Source organism: Orycteropus afer, unplaced genomic scaffold (assembly GCF_000298275.1).
Source record: "Orycteropus afer afer isolate SDZICR_OR568_19922 unplaced genomic scaffold, OryAfe1.0 scaffold00100, whole genome shotgun sequence".
Lineage (NCBI taxonomy): Eukaryota > Metazoa > Chordata > Mammalia > Tubulidentata > Orycteropodidae > Orycteropus > Orycteropus afer.
In genome coordinates this window covers 9,216,338-9,236,756 of record NW_006921687.1, presented here as the reverse complement: position 1 = coordinate 9,236,756, position 20,419 = coordinate 9,216,338, and the positions used below count along the sequence as shown (strand labels likewise).

The window sequence follows — 20,419 nt, the reverse complement described above, 5'->3', positions numbered from 1 at the left end:
TTGAGCAGAATTTTTATCACAAAAACTAATTAAGAGACACTGAAATATTGTGTCTGTTGGCTATAGACTATTGTGCAATAATGTCAACCATCTCATTATTTCTGGGAGACCAATATTTAAAATATCAAGCTAAGACTTTCTTAGAGGAAGGAGTTTACAGATGCATCACTATTACATTGAGATCAACATTCAAATGAAATCAAAGAAAAAATTTCTTTTAAAAGATATTCTCTAAAAATCTTTAAAACTTTAGCCATTTGTTTTGGGAGTAGGTGTGATAAACAAGCAGTAGAGCAGAGCAAGGAAGGAAAAAATCCTGAGTTATTAATTAACCATATATTTTAGGTGCTCTGTTAAGAGATTGATACCTAAAATAAAAAAAATAAAAAAACAAATACCTAAAACTACAGTGTGCCGCTGTTAGGACCCACTGTTTTGCAATCAGGGCACCTCCACAGTAGTGTTCTTCTTGGTGCTGTAGACTGACCAGCCAAGGCCATGACATTGCAGGTGCCGTGTGGCCGCCAACCATCCTGGGCTCCCTGAGCTCAGTTGACAGCACATGGGTATTTCTCTCAGACCGTTCTATTAGAAATGGGTCAACAACTGGTATTCCACATTTGTTTTGCATGGACCATCTTCCTGTGTTATTTTCCCCTGTAATCTCTTAGAAATTTACATTGATACATTAGCTAGAAATCATTATTAAAGTATGTTACTTTTTCATAGGATCAAAACTAGAGTTCTTAGATCTTTTCTTCTACTGCTTTTAAAATGAGCAAATTGATTAAGTGAGTTGAAATATTATTATACATATCTTTATAAAAATCAGGACACATGGTCACTACTAGACTTTTGGACTGTTTGTATATAGGTATAATTATATTTTATTTATTAGTATTCATTTTTCTTACAAAGGAAGCCTGAAGTATTTTACCAAGCAAATGCAGAGTAAGCTTAGAGATACAGAGATAGAAGTCTGTTAGGAGAGCATCACTAAACAATCCAAAATATCTCATTACAGGATGATGTAGTTTGTCAGTCTATGGTTCAAATCAAGAACTCTTTCAAGAGCCCATCCATTCCCCTATCTCAAAAAAAAAAAAAAAAATTGACATCAAAAAGAACTTTTCATCACCAAGTTGGTTATTGGAATTGTGCCTAGAATTTTACTCTAACCAAGAGAATCTCCCATTAACAAGTTCTTTATATTTTATTATTTTAAGCAGAATAAGATTATGGGCCAGGTTGGTTAAGTAGGAAAATCATCAAAGTTGTTCATATCTTATAAAGAAAAGCTAACACATATTCAACTAAAACATTCTCTTTTGGAGTCTTTAGTAGGGAAGAGATGGTTCCTTAGGAAAAGAGACATGGTAATAGAGAAATGGAAACACACTGAGCTCCATATTTTTATCAGCTTGAAAGTCTCCACTGAAACTTTTATATAGCAACTGGTGGACTTTTGTGCTTTATCATTATTTCTTAAGCAAAAATAACATGCACACACACCTATTTATTACCTCAGATGATCCTCCTGGAACTATTGAAGTCTGATGCCTTAAGAATGACTTGAAATCAAGTTATGCTACTTTTAGTATTAGTGGAGGGTGACTACCCTTAAACCAGTAGTTCCCCAGGTTCTACGTCAAGGTTTACAGGGTACCTGCTTTAACATTTTTGTATAATTACTTACCACTGATAGGCAATTGTGTCCTAATCTTGCTTTCTTGTGATTGCTTCTGAATCATGTCTTCTAAAATAAATTTAAAACCTCTTTCTCCTACAGACTCATCAGTCTTAAAATGCAGAGTCAAGTAAGCACCACTGGATGTCAGAACAAATTCTCTCTTCAAGCCACATAAATGAGCTGTAATGTGACATATACTCAATGATTACTATACTTTTCTTGTGCAATAACATAGGTAAAAGAGGTCAAAGAGGGAACATTAAATTCCCAATTGTTAATATTAACAAAGGAATGATTATCAAGAATGTATCATCAAGAAATGTAGGATGGAACTCATGATTTAATTACAACAATGGAAGGGTATATATCTTGAAAACTCAAAGGGGAAAGACCAAGTTAGCACTTGATTTGAAGATGATATGTAATTATATGGCAATTTATAATTCTAAGGGTGGGAAAAAAGCATTTTGGTGATGATAAAAGGAGAAAGAAACTCAAGTAATAGGTCAGGCTGTCCAAATGCATAATAAAGATGACATGTTCCTAATTCAGAAACCTGAAAGCTGGCACAAAGATGGTCGTTCTAGTGGTGGAGGATTTCAAGGATCTGTGCATTTACTATAATTTAAATTCTCTTAAAATAATTATAAAATTTTATTTTTAAGACAAATTAATAATGTATCTCAGAAATATCAGAAAGCTGAACAGTTAATCACCATATTATTCTTACCTTCAAAGAGTCAATGAATACTCTGGAAACTTTAAGATAATGAAAATGAGAAAGTGTTACTCTGTTTTTCAAAAAGGGAAACTGAGAAGTATGAGACAGAAAAGATCAAGAGGGGTGGGGGATTCCCAAAGCCATGAAGTAATACAGTTTAGCGTTTATGCACACAGATTTTATAGCCAAACTGCCAGTTTGGATCCCATCTCTGCCATTTATTAACTGTGTGCCATTAGGAAAGTTACTCAACCACTCTCTGGGTGTCAATTTTCTCATCTGTAAAATAAGAGATGAAAATAATACATGGGATTAATCGACTTTGTATTTTTGAAGTGTTGTGTTTGTTAAATAAAAATAAACCTCAGCAACATTTAGAGCAAATTACTAAACAGATGGTTTTTGAACTTACAGAAGAATCAGTGGTCATGAGAAACCAACATGGGATCCTTGCCATGGCACATTACATTAACCTAATCTCATTTTTTGAAAGAACTAATTAGATGGTCACTAGGGGGAATGGAATAAACTTAATGAATCAATTTCAGTGAAGCACTTAATAAAGTATCTTCTGATGTTCCTGTGAACAGATATAAAATGTAAAGTAGATAATTATATGACTAGGAGGTTTCAGAGCTAATTAATTAACAAGAAATGTTAATCATACCAGCAATGTTAACCTGGAAGGAAGGTCTTCACAGTGTAGAAATGATTCTATCCTTGTTCTGTCAAGTATAGTATTTCTAATAAGGTTAGAAATATAGATAATACATTTATCAAATCTGCTGGTTTAAGATGGATAGCTGGATGTGAATGGACTAGTTTAAATATAAAATCTTAGAGATTATTTAGTTGAACTCTTCATCTACTACAAAATTGCCTCTAAAGTAACTCTGGACATAAGCTATTAGCCTTGAAGATTTGACATGGAAATTAGTATCATTTTCTCTGTTTGAACAGTTTTAATTGTTAGTCTGTTCTTCCTCATACTAACTCATAAAGCATTTATTTAATGACTGCCATGGTTAGGGTAGGAGCCAAGAATATAGATGTTTGAACTAGAGTGCTTGGGTTTGAATCCTACCTTCTCTACTTATTACCTGTGTCACTTGGGGCAAGTAACTCAATTTTTCTGTGCTTCAGGTTCCTCATATCTAAAATGAGGATAGAACAATCCACCTCTATACGATTGTTAAGGAGCTCTGGTGGCATAGTGCCTAAGGCATTTTACTGCTAACCAGATGGTTGGCGGTTCAAACCAGAAGCCACTCCACAGAAGGAAGACTGGGAAATCTACTTCTGTAAAGGTTTACCACCTCAGAAACCCAATGGGGGTCACTATGAGTCTGAATCGACTCAATGGCAGTGGGTTTTGTTTCTGTTTTATATGACTGTTAGAATTTAGAAAGTTAAAATAAGTTTTTAGCATTACATGTGAATAATGATAAATAATAACTATTAGATATTATTAGGCAGAACAAATGTGAATTTTTTCATATATGGTCCAAGAGTTCTACAAATATTTGAAAAGAAGAATTAAGATCCTTTGGTCTTCTCTCTTCTCCAAAGGAAATAGTCCTGAGGTTTCAGTATCTTAGTCCTTATGCTCTATGGATGTATTCCACTTTGTGAATGTTCCTTAAAATTGTTGCTTGACCAAGAATGATACTCAAACTATTTAATAACCAGTAGGGCAGGGGCAACAATTAAACCTATGGATGGTGCCTGTGAAAAACTCTTGAGAATGAGCTAGTTAGTGCATGCCAGCTGAATGCCAGCACTAGGCTTGCCCATACAATAGAACTATGATTTCTTTTGTCTTTTAACTCCTCACTAATACTGCTCTGAAATCATATGACATCTCTGAAACTGATATCAACATCATAATTGCTAACACCACCTCCTAGCTCTTCAACTCATTTAGTATTTTTTTGCTATAATTGTTTTATCTTGCCATGATTTCTCAAATCCATATGCCCCTTAAGTTTGCTATTTTAAGATACTGTAAAAGTATTAAAATGGAAACTATTTGGAAGGTATAAATGGGGGCAACAGGTTTTATTTTTTTTAAAAAAAGATGGGCAACACTAGAACGTGTTGGAAACTGGTAAGAATAGGAAATTGACACAGGAGAAAGGACAACTCTTGCAAAGCTGTTAACTCCGAAATTTGTATCTCTGGTTCAAATTTCCCCTCTAGCTCAAGTGTTCTATCTCTAGCCATCTACTGACAGCTTCATTTCGCTTTTCTTGGTATTTATAAGGCCCAAACAAATCTTTCCCCAAAAATCTGTCTCTTAGTCTAATATTTCCCATCTTTATAAATGCCACCTCCAAATTCTTACATCATAAACCTTGTTGTTGTTGTTGTTTGCCGTCGAGTCAGCCCCGACTCATAGCGACCCCTCCTTGGGTTTCCGAGGCAGTATCACTGCGGAAGTAGGATTGCCCAACCTTCCTTCCGAGGAGTGGCTGGTGGGTTTGAACCGCCAGCCTTCTGGTTAGCAGTCAAGTGCCTTAGCCACTATGCTACCAGAGCTCCCTAAGAACCATCAATTTGCGTATTTAATTCCACATTCAATCTTTCAAGAAATAGCATCAGTTCTGTCTCCAGGTATCTCTACTTCACTTGTGTTCTACTGATGACATCCTCCTCTAAGGCAAGTTCATTTACTGCACAAACAGTTCTAATAGAATTTTTGGTGATAATGGAATGTCTGTATCTGTAATGCCTAATAGGGTAGTCACTCACCATAAATAGCTACTGAGCGTTTTAAATGTGGCTAATGCCACATTTTATCTAATTTTAATTAAAATTCAAATAGCAAATATACTGAACAACACAGATCTGGACTACCATAATAGCCTCATAACTGTATGCATAATTCACACTGTTATCCTATAATGCACTACCCATACAGCCAGAGCAGCCTCAATATACTCCTTTGTCAAAAATCTTTCATGACTTCCTTGTTGTTGTTGTTATATGCCCTTGAGTCGGACCAGACTCATAGCGACCCCTCCTTGGGCTTCCAAGGCAGTATCACTACATAAGTAGATTGCCCCATCTTCCTTCTGAGAAGTGGCTGGTGGGTTTGAAGCACCAGCCTTCTGGTTAGCAGTCAAGTGCCTTAGGCATTATGCTACCAGAGCTCCCATGACTTCTTAGTGGATTAGAATAAAATCCAAACTCATTACCATAATTTAAATTGCACAATCAGGCAAAGCTTCCTTCACATCTTTATCTCGTTTTACTCTGTCTTTAATCCCTAGCCATTATAACCTCTGACAATTCCCAAAGTTCCCAAGCTCATTCTACAGTCAGGGCCACTTATTCCTTATTTTTATTTTTTTTTTAATCAAATATCTGTGGACTGTCAGACAGAGCTCTATACACCGAGGATTCAGCGATGAACAAGAGAGACTACATCCTGCTGTCAGGGAATTTGCCTTCTGGTGGAGGGAGATAGATTATAAAGAAAGAGATGCTTTGCCAGATTATGATAAATGCCAAAGTGGAAGGAGATACTTAGAACAGGGAATGCCTCAAATAAGGTAACTCTTGAAAAGACATCTGAATGAGTTAAGAAAGTGACCTTGAGGCCACCTGGGGAAGAGAGTTCTAGGCAGGAATGTGCTTGGTCAGTCTAAGGAACAGTAAGGAGCTACTGTGTCTGGGTGGAGTGAATGAGAGGGAGAATGTAAAGGATGCAATCAGACAGGTAACAGACACCTTTACACTTGCAATCCTCCCCTTCTGGTTGTTTCCTTTTTATTCTTGGGTCTCAAACAGCCTTCTTCAAAGAGATCTTCCACAACCATCTTAAGTAAAGCAGCTACTTACTCACTATAATCTCATACCTCTGCAATTTATTGCCTTCAGATTACTTTTGACAACCAGCTGCTATTTGATTATAATTTCTGGCTAAATAGTATATATATATATTTTTTCTTATTGTCTGTCTTTCCAATAGAAAGAGGCAATAATTATTTCTGACTTCTTTACAATTGTGTCTCTAATATGCCTGGTACATTACTAAGTGCTCAGTAAGTAATGAATTTAATCTGTGCATTTACTATGACACCTTACTTTTGTGGGGTAAATGGAAGAATGATGACAACCCTTAAGTTTGCTATTTTAAGATATTGTAAAAGTATTAAAATGGAAACTATTTGGAAGGTATAAAATTCATTTATATTCACATAAATAATTAAAAACTAGCTAAAAACTGGCTCCCTCTAAAGTGAACAAAACAATATAGAAGCATAATTAAGATAATATAGATAATATATTTTCTTATTTGGGATAGCCTTCTAACTAACTGGAAGAGCAGAGATGAACTCTAAGTTCAATAGTTTAAAAATCCTTACAGAAATTTCATGCTTCATGGAAATAAAGTTGTATGAGCTTAAAGACAAATGCAAGTTCCCTAACTTTTACAAAGAATTACTTAAATTCATTATAGAAATATAAGTTGTCACATTTATAATCATTTGACACCTCTGGAATTCTGATTTACCATAACTTTTAAAGGGGAATAGCATTTTAGGTAGGAGAATATTAAAGAATGAGAAAGACAAATGCAGCCTCTGACAGGTAGAAACGGATCTGATACAGCTAGACCATATTGTTCTTCTGTTGGACATAAATTATTTCACAGTAATTTCACAGAACATCAAAAACAAGGTCATGAGCAACCAATAAAACAACAATCATCTCCTTCTCAGCTAAAGCAAGTGACAGTTACTTTTTTCTCCTTCAACCGATACTATCATATGTTTCCTCCAGTGAGCCCTCCTTATGATTGAGATCCTGTCATAAATTGTTCCCACTCCCTGACAGCATCCAATGCATAGCAAAGTCTGTTTCCTTAGACCCTTTCCTCTTAAACCAAACCCCAGGTACTATAATAGGTTATTTCTAACACTCTCTTACTAGAAACCTAGGGTTCCCATGGTATGTGGTTTCTCTCTCAACAATAAGTAATAAACCCAACTTGTTTAATTACAGCTATATTCCCACAGTTCTTTGGCTAAAAGGCATTGGCAAGAGTTAGGGTTGCAGAGACTGATACTATATAGACTTCATACTAATCTTAAGGAGAATTAATATCATGAAATTTTGTATTTTACCCTTACCCACCTTCTAATTACTTTAGAGTCTGGTGGTAACTGAACCCAGTGATAAGTAAAAGGAACTTAGGATCTTCAAAGCAAAATGCTTTATTTACTAGTGTTATAAATCCTGTACTATCACAGGACAGGTCAAGGTTCCTGGAAAAGGACAGTACCAAAAACTTTCCTCTTGTTTGTGACAGGTAGATTGCAACATTATCCAGAGTGACAGAACTGGATGGCGACAGAAGATGATGCAATACTGTATTACAAAATCTTGGAAAAGCTTTCCACTATGAGTCAGTCTTGGAACAGGACATTATTGTCACCCAAACATAGTAGACAACCCATGGCCAATTAATTTCTAAAGATTATTCAAACTAATTGAACTCTTTCCCTTTTTAATTTATCCTGGTTTAAAATGGGCCACCTTGACTGAGATACTGATAAAACTGATTTGAAGAAAACATTTCTTTATGTTATCTAAAAAAAAAAAGGGATAAAAATCACTGGCTGAAAATCAAGAAATGCTGGGATTAGAAGCCAATCTCGGGAGAGTGATCTCATTCCATCCCATTTGCTCGGTAACACTCTGGGATTCTGATGAAGGGTCTGATTAGAAATCACTCAACAACAAAGGACATTGTTCCCAAGGCAAATATAGGTCATGTTTATATGCATTATATAAATCTTTGGTGCCACTTAAAGTAGTCCATTTAAGAAAGATCAATTTACCAAGTAATCTGGATTGGTGATCTGGTCCATCATAAATATTAAAGTAATCCCATTCACAGTTCCAGGATTCTTCTGTTATGAAGTCTTTAATCACTGCCTTCACTTTATTTCCTGACTTTGAATAAAATGTCCAAGTGCACTTCAGCAAGCTGGGATAAATGTTGGGATAGTTGGGAGATGTGATCTCAGCATAACCAACTGGAATCAAATTCAATACTGGACATCCTTGTGGCAAAAAGGGAAAAAATTAATACTATAAAGATGCCAAGTTACTTCTTAAATCTGCTATTAGTGTATACAATGAAGTTATTAAAATCTAAGCTATAATGTACTTTTGGGAGCTCTGGTGGCATAGTGCCTAAGGCATTTGACTGCCAACCAGAAGGCTGGAAGTTTAAATCCATCAGCTATGCCTTGGAAGGAAGGCTGGGCAATCTATTTCCATAGCGATACAGGCTTGGAAACATAAGGAAGGGTTGCTATGAGTTGGATACGACTTGACGGCAGTCAATAGATATTCATTTCCATTACTGATTCCTTTGTTCTCTTATACAAAGTTATTTATATATATTGACACAGGGTTTGACTGACTTTTGTTTTAAAAAATTGCCCCCATCAAAAAAAAGAGATACACTGAAGTTCTTTGAATTCAACTCACAAACTATGAGACCACTTGTTCACCCCATGCCTGCATCTTATCATTTTGTTGCTCATACATGATCTCATTTAAGGTTCACAATCATTGAAAATAGATATTATTACCTTCAGTCTAAACATGAGCCAACACTTGGCATTCAACAGATATGTCCTAAGACCTCAGGTCTTTTAGATCCTTCCTTAAATTTTCCACCATAATATTTTATCCCACTCCACAAAAACATTCAAAGACGACCTCAACGTTATGCCATGTGAGTAGAGAACAAGCTAAGGTCGTCAAGAAGATTTGAGGGTTTCATTAGACTAACTCACTGGGTATAATACATGCTCATAAAATTCAGCCTCATATACCTACAATTCAAAGGATTAGTAACTAAAACATAAGGAAAGTTGGATCACTCTCAGATAGTTGAAGCCAGAATTTTAAAGTACACAGGGTCAAGGTCTACTTTACCAGAAAAAACAACTGAGGAATTATGTGACATTGTAGATTCACTCCAGATGATTTTGGTATTATCCAGCAACATAAAATCAGGCCATCCAAAAACCAATTTACCTTATTAATAATATTAACTTATCTCCTTAGATATCTCTGTGCAATAATCCAGCAGAGAAAATATACAATGTTCTAGAAAAAAAAAAAAAAATCCAAACTCACTGCTGTCGAGTCGGATCCAACTCATAGTGACCTCTCCTTGGGTTTCTAAGACAGTATCACTATGGAAGTAGATTGCCCAATCTTCCTTCTGAGGAGTGGCTGGTGGGTTTGAACCACCAGCCTTCTAGTTAGCAATCTAATGCCTTATGCACTATCCTACTAGAACTCCCCAATATTCCAAAAGACATAAAAGTATGTAAAGAACAGCAATGAATAGACTTATAATAGTGAGGGGGATCCCACAAGCAAACCAGACATGTTTCTTATCCATTCATTGGGTCAGGAGCTACATCTTTACTCTCTACTTCCTAATATGGCTCTAGGTTCCTACTCCCCCCAAAGTTTGGCACTGAGACAATTTATGGAAGTCCATATTTCAGTAGAGAATGACTAGAATCAGGCCATAAACAACTGAACAGTTTTGACAGAAGGCAGATTATAATACTTAGTAGACAATGCTGAGCAGCATAACCAAAGCCAAGTCAAACTCTGTATGGCAGGTTTCTCACCTCTTTTTGGCCTTACCTTTATCATTAACTTTAATTTTTTCTCTCATGGAATCTAGAATAAGAATATTATTATTCTGAGTCAATATACATAATTAAATAGTTAAAACATATTTATTTTTTCTGACTATAAAAGTGATATGTCAGAAAATATAGTCCAAAGAAAATCTAAAAATCTCATTTAAGTAGCCAATATTCATATTTTAATGTCAATCCTACCCAGCCTTTTCCAATATCATAAATTTTTTAAAAAGTATGCCATTTTATATTCTTAACTTTTCCTCAGATAATATATCTAAAATTTTTCTATATTAAATACTCCATAAAAATTTTAATTGTTTTACATATTTCACAGATATCTTGCCTGCTAACCAGACGGCTGGTGGTTCAAACCCACCAGCCACTCCTCGGAAGGAAGGTTGGGCAATCCTACTTCCGTAGTGATACTGCCTCAGAAACCCAAGGAGGGGTCACTATGAGTCGGGTTTGACTTGACGGCACATAACAACAACAACAACAACAACAACCATAATTTCTAATAACATTTGAATATATAATCTCAATAATATTAATCATGAATCAAACCTTGAATAACTCTCACCAAACCAAACCAAACTCACTGCCATCAAGTCAATTAGACTCATAGCAACCCCTCCTTGGGTATCCGAGGCAGTATCTCTACAGAAGTAGATTGCCCAATCTTCCTCCTGAGGAGTGGCTGGTGGGTTTGAACCTCTACCTTTCTGGTTAGCAGTCAAATGCCTTAGGCACACCACCACCAGAGCTCCCAGAGTACATGGGATTTAAATCTATTAGTATGCGTTAAAGGCAGTGGCATCACTAGGGTTGGTGTCACCCAGTGTGGTAACTCATGGTGTGCTCCCCAAGCCCCTGCACAGACCTCCTTCCACACCAGACCATACAGAATCTGTAGTAATGTTTATTTTAATCATAGAATAGTATGTGATATAGTCATAATTTGTTTAAATGTAGTATTTCTTAGATTATATCAATACTAACAACAAAATTGTAAAATATTTCTATGTTGAATTACAACATTATTAGTAACTGAGTGAACTTTTCCCTTTTCTTCTCTTTTGTTTTTTTTTAAAAAGAAGTATTTGATGCAGGCAAATCTTTCTTTAAAAAAATTTTATTGTGATTTGGATGAAAGTTTATTTAGCAAATAAGTTTTCCATATAACAATTCACACATTTTGTTTCACGTCATTGATTGCAATCCCCTCAATGTAACATCACTTATCCCACTCCCTCCCTGTGTTTCTCCTTTCCATTGCTCCTTCTCTCTAAACCAGAAGCCTTCTGAACTTTGTCCTTGGGCAAATGCTACAGTTTTGATCTTGAATGATTGATAGTTCTAAGGAGTGTGTACCTTCCTAGAGTTATTGTTCACCTTGTAGACTTGTCTATTTGACTCAGTATTGAACTGTGGGAGTGACTTCAGTTTCAGGTCTGAAGGGTGACTCAGGGCTACAGACTTAGAGGTTCCACTTAGTAACCAGTAAGCCTGGTCTTCTTTTATGATTTTGAGTTTTGACGCACTTTTTTCTCCCATTCTATCCAGGACATTCTAACATGATTCCTTTCAGAGCAGTTGGTGGTGGTCGCTAGGCACCACCTAGTTCTTCTAGTGTCAGAGTCATGGAGGTTGGGCTTTGTATAGTGTACTCATCTTTTGGACTAATTGTTTTCATGTGTCTCTGTTTTTCTTCAGTCCTCTCTGCTCCAGACTGGAAAAACCAATAGTTACACCTTAGATGGCTCATTGCAAGCTTTTAAGACCCCAGTTGCTACTCCCCAAAGTAGGATGTAGAAGAGTTTTTGTGCACTATGTTACCAATTGACCTGGATGTCCTTCTTTTCCTTTATTTTCTACTTGATTCTCAAATAAATTACTAATATATAATAAATTACTATATCAGTAATTTGTGTTCACAAATACTAATGACTACAATACTAGAGTTTAAACACCGAAAATTTGACAAAATAAGTCACTATAAAAACACTGGAAGCAACAAAAAACAGCAGCATGTGCTTGTACCATATGCAGGTAAAATCATATGAATTGCAGCATCAGTGTAATTGGGTAATAATGACAGATCTGATTGGAGCACATTAGAAGGTTCAAGAAGTAAATTAGCACAGAGTTTTAGCCTTACAGGCATACATGCAAGCTGAGCTTACAAAAAAAGTTTTTGTAGCTATAAATAACTACAGGGATATTTTTATTAAAAATAACAAATTTTTGCTGAAAAACTGCACAGAAATATTATGGACAGTCATTTTGGTGTTATCCTCTCTGACAGGTATGGTCCACATCCCCTAAACTCCTCTAATGATGCTGCTAATTAAAGGTTTTCTATGTGTATTTGAAAACTAAAATTGAATATATATTATAACTATTCCTTTTCTCGTAACTTGTATTCATGCTTTAGCTCTTGGCTGAAATGTTGCTCCCTTTCTTCAAAGAAATAATTACTGAGTCCTGACTATTTACTAGGCAAGTCTGTAGGTTTCTAGAATACAGCAGTAGGGCATGCTTGGTGTGAATGGAACAGTAAGAAGCCTAGCATGGCTGATGTGCAGCGAGCATTAGAAAAAAAGGGTAGAAGAGTAGCCCACGGTCAGATCATATAGAGCCGTGTAGGCCACTGTAAGGACTTTTACTATGAATGAGTTGGGAAAACATTGAAGGACTTAAAGCAGAAGACTGACATAATCTGATTTAATCTCTTTTGCTATAAGACAATAGAGAAATCCAAGCCTTCCTTGACTTCTACCTCCATCCCTAACCTTCAGCAAACTAGACAGGTTCCTTGCTGTTATATATTTTCATAGTGTACTGTACTTTTCCTTCATAACTTAATACAGTTGTTTTTATTATATATTTTTCTGAATGATGATTTGACTGATGACTGACACCCACCAGACTGTATACTCCAGTAGGACAGGGACAGTCTGGCTTATTGCTGAATTCTCGGTGCCTTGGGGCACCAAGGAAATGCCACATGTTTGAAACCACCTGTTGACAGTCTGAATAATCAACTATTTAAATATGAGATTCTATCATATTGTGTTTCATTTACTTCCTGAAGATAAACTTTAACTTATATAATTTGATCTTCATGCAAGTCTTTTTTAACACTTCTTACATTACTACACTGTATTAAGTAAAATATTTTTAGAAATGCTTCTCCAAGTTCTCTTAAAATCACATTCCAATTATCATAATAAAAACAAAACAAAACAAAATAAATTGAAATGGGTGCTGAAACAAACTACATTGAATTAAAAAAATAATATGAATTCATTAATCTTAAGGATTGAAGCAATTCTAATAATTGTTCAGAATTAAACATGATGGCATTTTTTTTCCTTCATGGTATCCAATTTCTATAATTTTCAATAATTGTTCTCAATTTTCATAATGCTATCATTGCCTCAGCCCAAAATATAAGAATACTAGGCAAAGCATATCTTTCAACAATCTGATGATATATATGATACTATATATGAACTAATTATCAAAGAAGAAAACAATAGAGAAATAAGACCAGTTATATTTGATGTCAGTAATATGAGAACATTATATTGTTAAAGACAAAAACTACTTAAAACTTTTATTATAGGAGTAAAAGTTGCCTGTTTTATTGTTACAATATTGCGACTATCCAGGAAAATAGAAAAAATTCTTAGGTGTTATAGTAAAAAGGAAAATTTAATCAATCTTACACTTTATAAGTGTTCAGCTTCAGCCTTCACAGATTACCAAAGTCATAACCTTAAATATTTTTACTTTTTTCTCTGGTGGCATAGTGCCTAAGGCATTTGACTGCTAACCAGAAGGCTGGTGGTTCATGCTTACCAGCCACTCCTCGGAGAAGTTTGGGCAATCTACTTCTGAAGTGATACTGCCTTGGAAATCCGAGGAGGGGTCGCTATGAGTTAGACTTGATTCATAGCAGTGAGTTTGGCTTTTTCTTTTTTTAAAGCTGACACATGAAATAAAGAAATCCAATCTGTTTACTTATTTGATGGGATTTTTTTCCATAATGCACAACAAAAACAAAAACATACATACATACAAATAGAAAAAAAGAGAAAAAAAGGACTTACCAGCAATATGAAAAGAGTATCTCAAAGATAAATCTTCCATGGCCAAACTGGCATTACGCATGAGAATTAATGTCATAATAGGTCCATGAGATTTTAATGAAGATGAATCTCCTTTGCATAAGTTTCCTTAAAATAATAATATAGATAACAATTCACACTCATTATCAAGGCAAAGATCATAGAGAAAATTAAGAAGAAAAAAATTCCATTTTTGAAATGATAAACTCATACCGTATCTATGTCTTATAAAAATAGGAATACGGTTGTTAGGTGCAGACTCACAGCAACCCTATGCACAGCAAAACAAAATACTGCCCGGTCTTGTGCCAGCTCCCCATCCCTGCTATATTTGAGTCCATCGCCGCAGCCATTGTGTCAATTCATCTCGTTGAGGGCCTTCACTTCCTTTGTCGACCAACCACCTTACCAAGCATGACATCCTTTTCCAGGGAATGGTTCCTTCTGACAACATGACCGAAGTAGGTGAGATGAAGTCTGACCATTCTCAGCTCCAAGGAGCATTCTGGCTGCACTTCCTCCAGGACAGATTTGTTAGATCTTTTAGCAGTGCACGGTACCCTCAGCATTCTTCGCCAGCACCACAACTCAAAAGCATCAACTTTTCTTTGGTTTTCCTTATTCATTGTCCAGCTCTCACATGCATATGAGGCAACTGAAAATACCATGACTTGTGTCAGGTGCACCTTAGTCCTCAAGGAGGTATCTTTGCTCTTCAGCACTTGAAAGAGGTCCTTTGCAGCCAATTTGCCCAGTGCTATATGTTGTCTAATGTCTTAACTGCTGCTTCCATTCATGTTGATTGTAGAACCAAGCAATGTGAAGTCTTTGACAACTTTATCTTTTCTCCATTTATGGTGATGCTGCTTATAGGTCCAGTTGTGAGGATATATATATTTTTAAATATATATTGAAATGAAATCCTTACGGCAGACTGTATTCTTTAATTTCATCAGTAAGTGTTTCAAGTCATCCTCACTTTCAACAAACAAAGTTGTGTCCTCAGCATATCACAGGTTGTTAATGATTCTTTCTCCAATCCTGATGCCACATTCTTCTTCATATAATCCAGCTTCTCAGATTATTTGCTCAGCATATAGAATGAATAAGTGTGGGGAAAGGACACAACCCCGACACACTCCCTTCTTGATTTTAAACTATGCAGTGTCTCCTTTTTCTGTTCAAACAACAGCCTCCTGGTCTATGTACAGGTTCCTCATGAGTACAATTAAGTGTTCTGGAATTCCTATTTTTCTTGATATTATCCACAATTTTTTATGATCCACACAACCAAATACCTTTGCATAGTCAATAAAACATAAGTAAACATCTTTGTGGTACTCTTTGCTTTGAGCCAAGATCCATCCAACATCAGCAATGATAATCCCTCATTCCATGCCCTCTTCTGAATCCAGCTTGTATTTCTGGAAGTTCTTTGTCAATATATTGCTGTAACCGTCTTTGAATTATCTTTAGTAAGATTTTTACTTGCATGCGGTATTAATGATATTGTTTGGTAATTTCCACATTCTGTAGGATCACCTTTCTTTGGGATGAGTACAAATATGGATCTCTTCCAGTCAGTTGGGCAGGTAGCTGTCTTCCAAATCTCTTGGGATAAAAGTGCCTCCAGTGGGGCATCCATTTGTTGAAACATCTCAATGGGTATTCCATCAATTCCTGGTGCCTTGTTCTTTGCCAATTCCTTAATAATAATTCATAATAGGAATATTAAGCAGAATAAAAACCAGTTTGTTGTTGTCAGGTCCCATTGAGCATGTTCCAACTCAGAGCAATCCTATGTACAACTGAACAAAAGGCTGCCCTGTCCTGCCCATCTTCACAATCATTGTTATGTTGGAGCCCACTGTTGCAGGTACCCATGACAATCCATCACATTGAGGGTCTTCTCTCTACATTGCCAAACATGATGTCCTTCTCCAATGAAGGATTTGTCATGATAATATATCCAAAGTACAAGAGATGAAGTCTCACCATTCTAGCTTCTAAGGAGTATTCTGGCTTCCAAGGTATGTTTGTTTTTGCTTGTGGCAATTTGTGATATAGTCAATGTTCTTCACAAACACCATAATTCAAAAGCATCAGTATTTCTTTAGTCTTTCTTATTCATTGTCCAGCTTTTGCTTGCATACAAGGCAACTGGAAAAACCTTGGCTTGAGTCAGGTGCACCTTAGTCCTCAAAGTTATATCTTTGCTTTTTAACATTTTAAACAAGTCTTTTGCAGCAGATTTGTCCAATGAAATACATTGTTTGATTTCTTGACTATGACTTCCATGAGCTTTGATTGTGGATCCAAGTAAAATGAAATCCTCAACAACTTCAATCTTTTCTCCATTTATCTTGATGTTGTTTACTGGTCCACTTGTGAGAATTTTTGTTTTTATTTTGAGCTGTAACCCATTCTGAAGAAACCCTGATTGCACAGTAGTTAAGTGCTCAACTAAGACTGAAAGGTTGGAGTTTGAATTCACCAGCCGCTCTGCAGGAAAAAGATGTGGCAGTCTGCTCCCATAAAGATTACATTCTTGGAAATCCTATCAGGCAGTCCTACCCTAACAAACAGAGTAACTGTGAGTTGGAATTGACTAGACAGCAGAAGGAAAAATCAATTGGAATAGTGAAATAGAGTCATTTGCCTTTTTTGTTTTTTAGGGAATGACATAGAAAATAGTGATTCCGAGTTGTGTTTTGAATTGGTTAAAGTCTCATTTATTTTACTTATATATATTTACAGCACTTGTCTGTCAGTTTGTTGTACTGTGGTGGCTTGCTTGTTGCTGTACTGCTGGAGGCTATGACATCAGTATTTCAAATATCCACAGTGTCACTCATGGTGGACAGGTTTCAGCAGACCCTCAGTATGGATTATACCGCAACATAAAGAAAACAAAAATCCACACAACTGAAACAATAAGCAACATCACGATAAATGGATAAAAGTTTGAAGTTGTTAGGGATTTCATTTTACTTGGATCCATGATCAACACCCATGGAATGAGCAGTAAAGAAATCAGATTACATATTACACTGGCCAAATCTGCTACAAATGACTTCTTTGAAGTGTTAAAGGGCAAAAATGTCACTTTGAAGACTGAGATGAGCCTGACCCAAGCCATGGTATTTTCAGTGACCTCATATGCATGTGGAAGCTGGGCAATGAATAAGGAAAAGCACAGAAGAATTGATGGAGTTGTGATGTTGGCAAGGAATACTGAAAATTCCATGGACTGCCAGAAGAATGAACAAATCCGTCCTGCAAGAACTGCAGCCAGAATGCTCCTTAGTAGCGAAAATGGCCAGACTTTGCCTCACCTACTTTGGTCATGTTGTCAGAAGGGACTAGTCCCTGGAGAAGGATATCATGCCTTGTAACAGAGGGTCAGCAAAAAAGGAGAAGACCCCTCAATGAGATGGACTGATACAGTAGTGCAGCAACTACTGTGATGATGATGCAGGAGCAGGCAAGTGTTTCATTCTGCTGTACACAGGGTAACTATGACTCAGAGCCAACTTCATGGCATCTAACAACATTTACATTGTTGTTGTTAGGTGCCATTGAGTCAGTTCAGACTCATGACAACCCCATGTGTGCAGAAGTATACAGCTCCATGGGGTTTTCAAGGCTGTGACCTTTTGGGAGCAGAACACAAGGCTTGTTTTCCAGGCCTCTTGGTTCAAACCTCCGGTCTATTGAGTGCTGCACTCTTTGTGCCATTCAGGGAATTCATGTTTACATTAGGGATACTTTAATTCTAATTCTCTAATTCTAAAAGAATCCTCCTAGTGTTTTTTATTTGTTGAGTCAATTAGATGTAGATTAGAAAGATCACAGTGAAGGTAATATAAGATTGATTACAGTTCATTTCCAATGAAAAATCATTTATAAGTTTAACTGAACATGCACAGTATTTTCTAAAATAAGTATTCTAAGTAACTAGTTTGCTATGATATTCATAGTTTCAAGATTTCATAATAACAATCCCAGAAATATTGAACCTTTCACTATTACAGAAAAACTGCACTTTAATACACAGTTGGCTAGATGATTGATTTCATTGCGACAAGAAACAAAATAAGGAGAGATTTAATTTAGATTGTATAGTCACTGGTATGTAAATAATCATTAACCTTTCTTATCTATATAAAAAGAGGATAAAGGTTAATCCAGTAGTTTTCTGTTGTCAAAAGTACTTGGGTCGATAGTTTATCATCCTCTTATAAAATGAACAAAAAACAAAAATCTTGGACCTCTACTTTTAACTTGAAATTTAATCAATGCTGAATCAAAGATATCTGGGACTTATAAAATTTATTTTCATAGACTTGAATTCTTTTCATATTGCTTTGTAAATGTACCCTAAGTTGATTATCTTAAATCTTTCTCAGAGTTGTTGAAAAGGCCACGTTTATCTTCTTTATAAGTGCTTGTGTTGAAGCAGAAACATTTTTAATTATATAGAAATTTATTAATAAAGTCCTTTCCGCTTCCTTTCATTATTTTCATATGTGAAGATCCTATACCTCAATAAAGTTTTAAAGTTTGCATGATCAATCTCACATATTTCTTTTTACGGTTATTACCAATTATTACGTGGCTTTTGTTGCTAATTCTAATTGAAATGATTTTTCCCATTGTATATCATCTGACAAATTTTTGTTGCTGTTATTTTTAAAAGATGATCATTGTGTATTTAATTTGTATCTATTTAACTTGTTTATATGACATTTTATTAAACTATCTTAGCATTCTTTTATTTTTAATGCATTATATTGGAATATAATTTATATATAGTGAAATACACAAAACTAAAGTGACATGGGTCAGCGTTTTTTTTTCAGTGTTCCCTCCTCTCCCCTCCCACCCTTGGCAACCAACAAAGAAAGTTTCCCTCCATATATAACCTTTCCTTGACCCTCCATAACAATGAACTAATACTGTATTTGTCCTTCTGTGATTAACTTATTTTACTCAGCATAATGTCCTCCAAGTTTATCCATATTATGTGGTGTTTTGCAGACTCTACATTATTTTTTAGTGCTGCATAGCGTTCCAGTATGTGTATGTACCATAGTTTGGTCATCCACTCTTTCACTGACGGGCACGTAGGTTGGTTCCATTTTTTTGCTGTTGTAAATAGTGCTGTGATGAACATGAGCATGGATGTATTTGTTCCTATCCTGGCTCTCACCTCTCTAGGATATATACCTAGTAATGAGATTGCTGGGTCAAATGATATCTCCAATTACAACTTTCTAAGGAATCGCCATATTGCTTTCCACAATGGTTGTGTCACTTCACAGTCACACAAGTGTATGAGAGTCCCAATCTCTTCACATCTCCAGCAGCATTTGTTATTTTCTGTGTCACTGAACCCAACAATCAGTGCTGGGGTGACACAGTATATCTTATTGTTGTTTTGATTTACATCACTCTGATGGCCATTGATTGTGAGCATCTCTTCATGTATTAGCTGACCACCTGAATATCCTCCTTGGTGAAGTGTCTATTCAAGTCTTCTGACTATTTTTCAATTGGATTGCTAATTACTTTTGTGTCGAGGCGTTGGAGTTTTCCATCAATCTTAGAGACAAGCCCCTTGCCAGATATGTAATTATCAGCAAATATGAATTTGTTGCTGTCATTTTTGTCATGTGCTTTCTCATTGTGTTGATTTCTTTGTTCCATATAATTTTCTATGCTGAGCTCATTTTGTTTGTGAATCATGTTATCACTTCCTTCATTGTTATTGTTTTAGTATTTGCTGAATATTTATATGCTCATCCTCTTTTTTATTTTGATGTGAAGGTTTATCATTTTTCTTTGAGGTTACCCTGTGATTTGTAGTTTTCTTCCCAAGTGTAAAACCGTCCGTTCTATCTCTTAGTTGTCTTGACTCCCCTACCATCTAGAAGTTCTGTAATGGCACAGATTTCTTTCCCTCTTTTTGGTTTGTAGTTGTCCTCATTTGTGAGTTGGTGTCTCTGGTTCCCTGTTTACAATCTTGTAGGCTTATTTACTTTGGATACTTCCATAGCTGGGGGGCTGGTTTCTGGGTTATATCATGTGTGTTAGTAGTCAGTTGTTGTTGGCTGTTGTTGCTTCTCTGTCCAAAAGCTCCCTTTAGCATCTCTTGTAAGGTTGGTCTGGTTTTAACAAATTC

The 20,419-nt window shown here is 35.8% G+C and overlaps 1 protein-coding gene across 1 annotated transcript in view; it reads right to left on the bottom strand.

Annotated features, from left to right (window-relative positions):
- OVCH1 (ovochymase 1) overlaps nucleotides 1-20,419 on the bottom strand; it is a 132,830-nt gene that overhangs the window by 20,991 nt on the left and 91,420 nt on the right. Inside the window, exons 26-27 of the mRNA XM_042781292.1 lie at nucleotides 14,218-14,343; nucleotides 8,261-8,485 (exon numbers count right to left, since the gene is read on the bottom strand). Of these exons, the coding sequence (XP_042637226.1) occupies nucleotides 8,261-8,485; nucleotides 14,218-14,343 (351 nt within the window). The remainder of the gene's footprint in view (nucleotides 1-8,260; nucleotides 8,486-14,217; nucleotides 14,344-20,419) is intronic.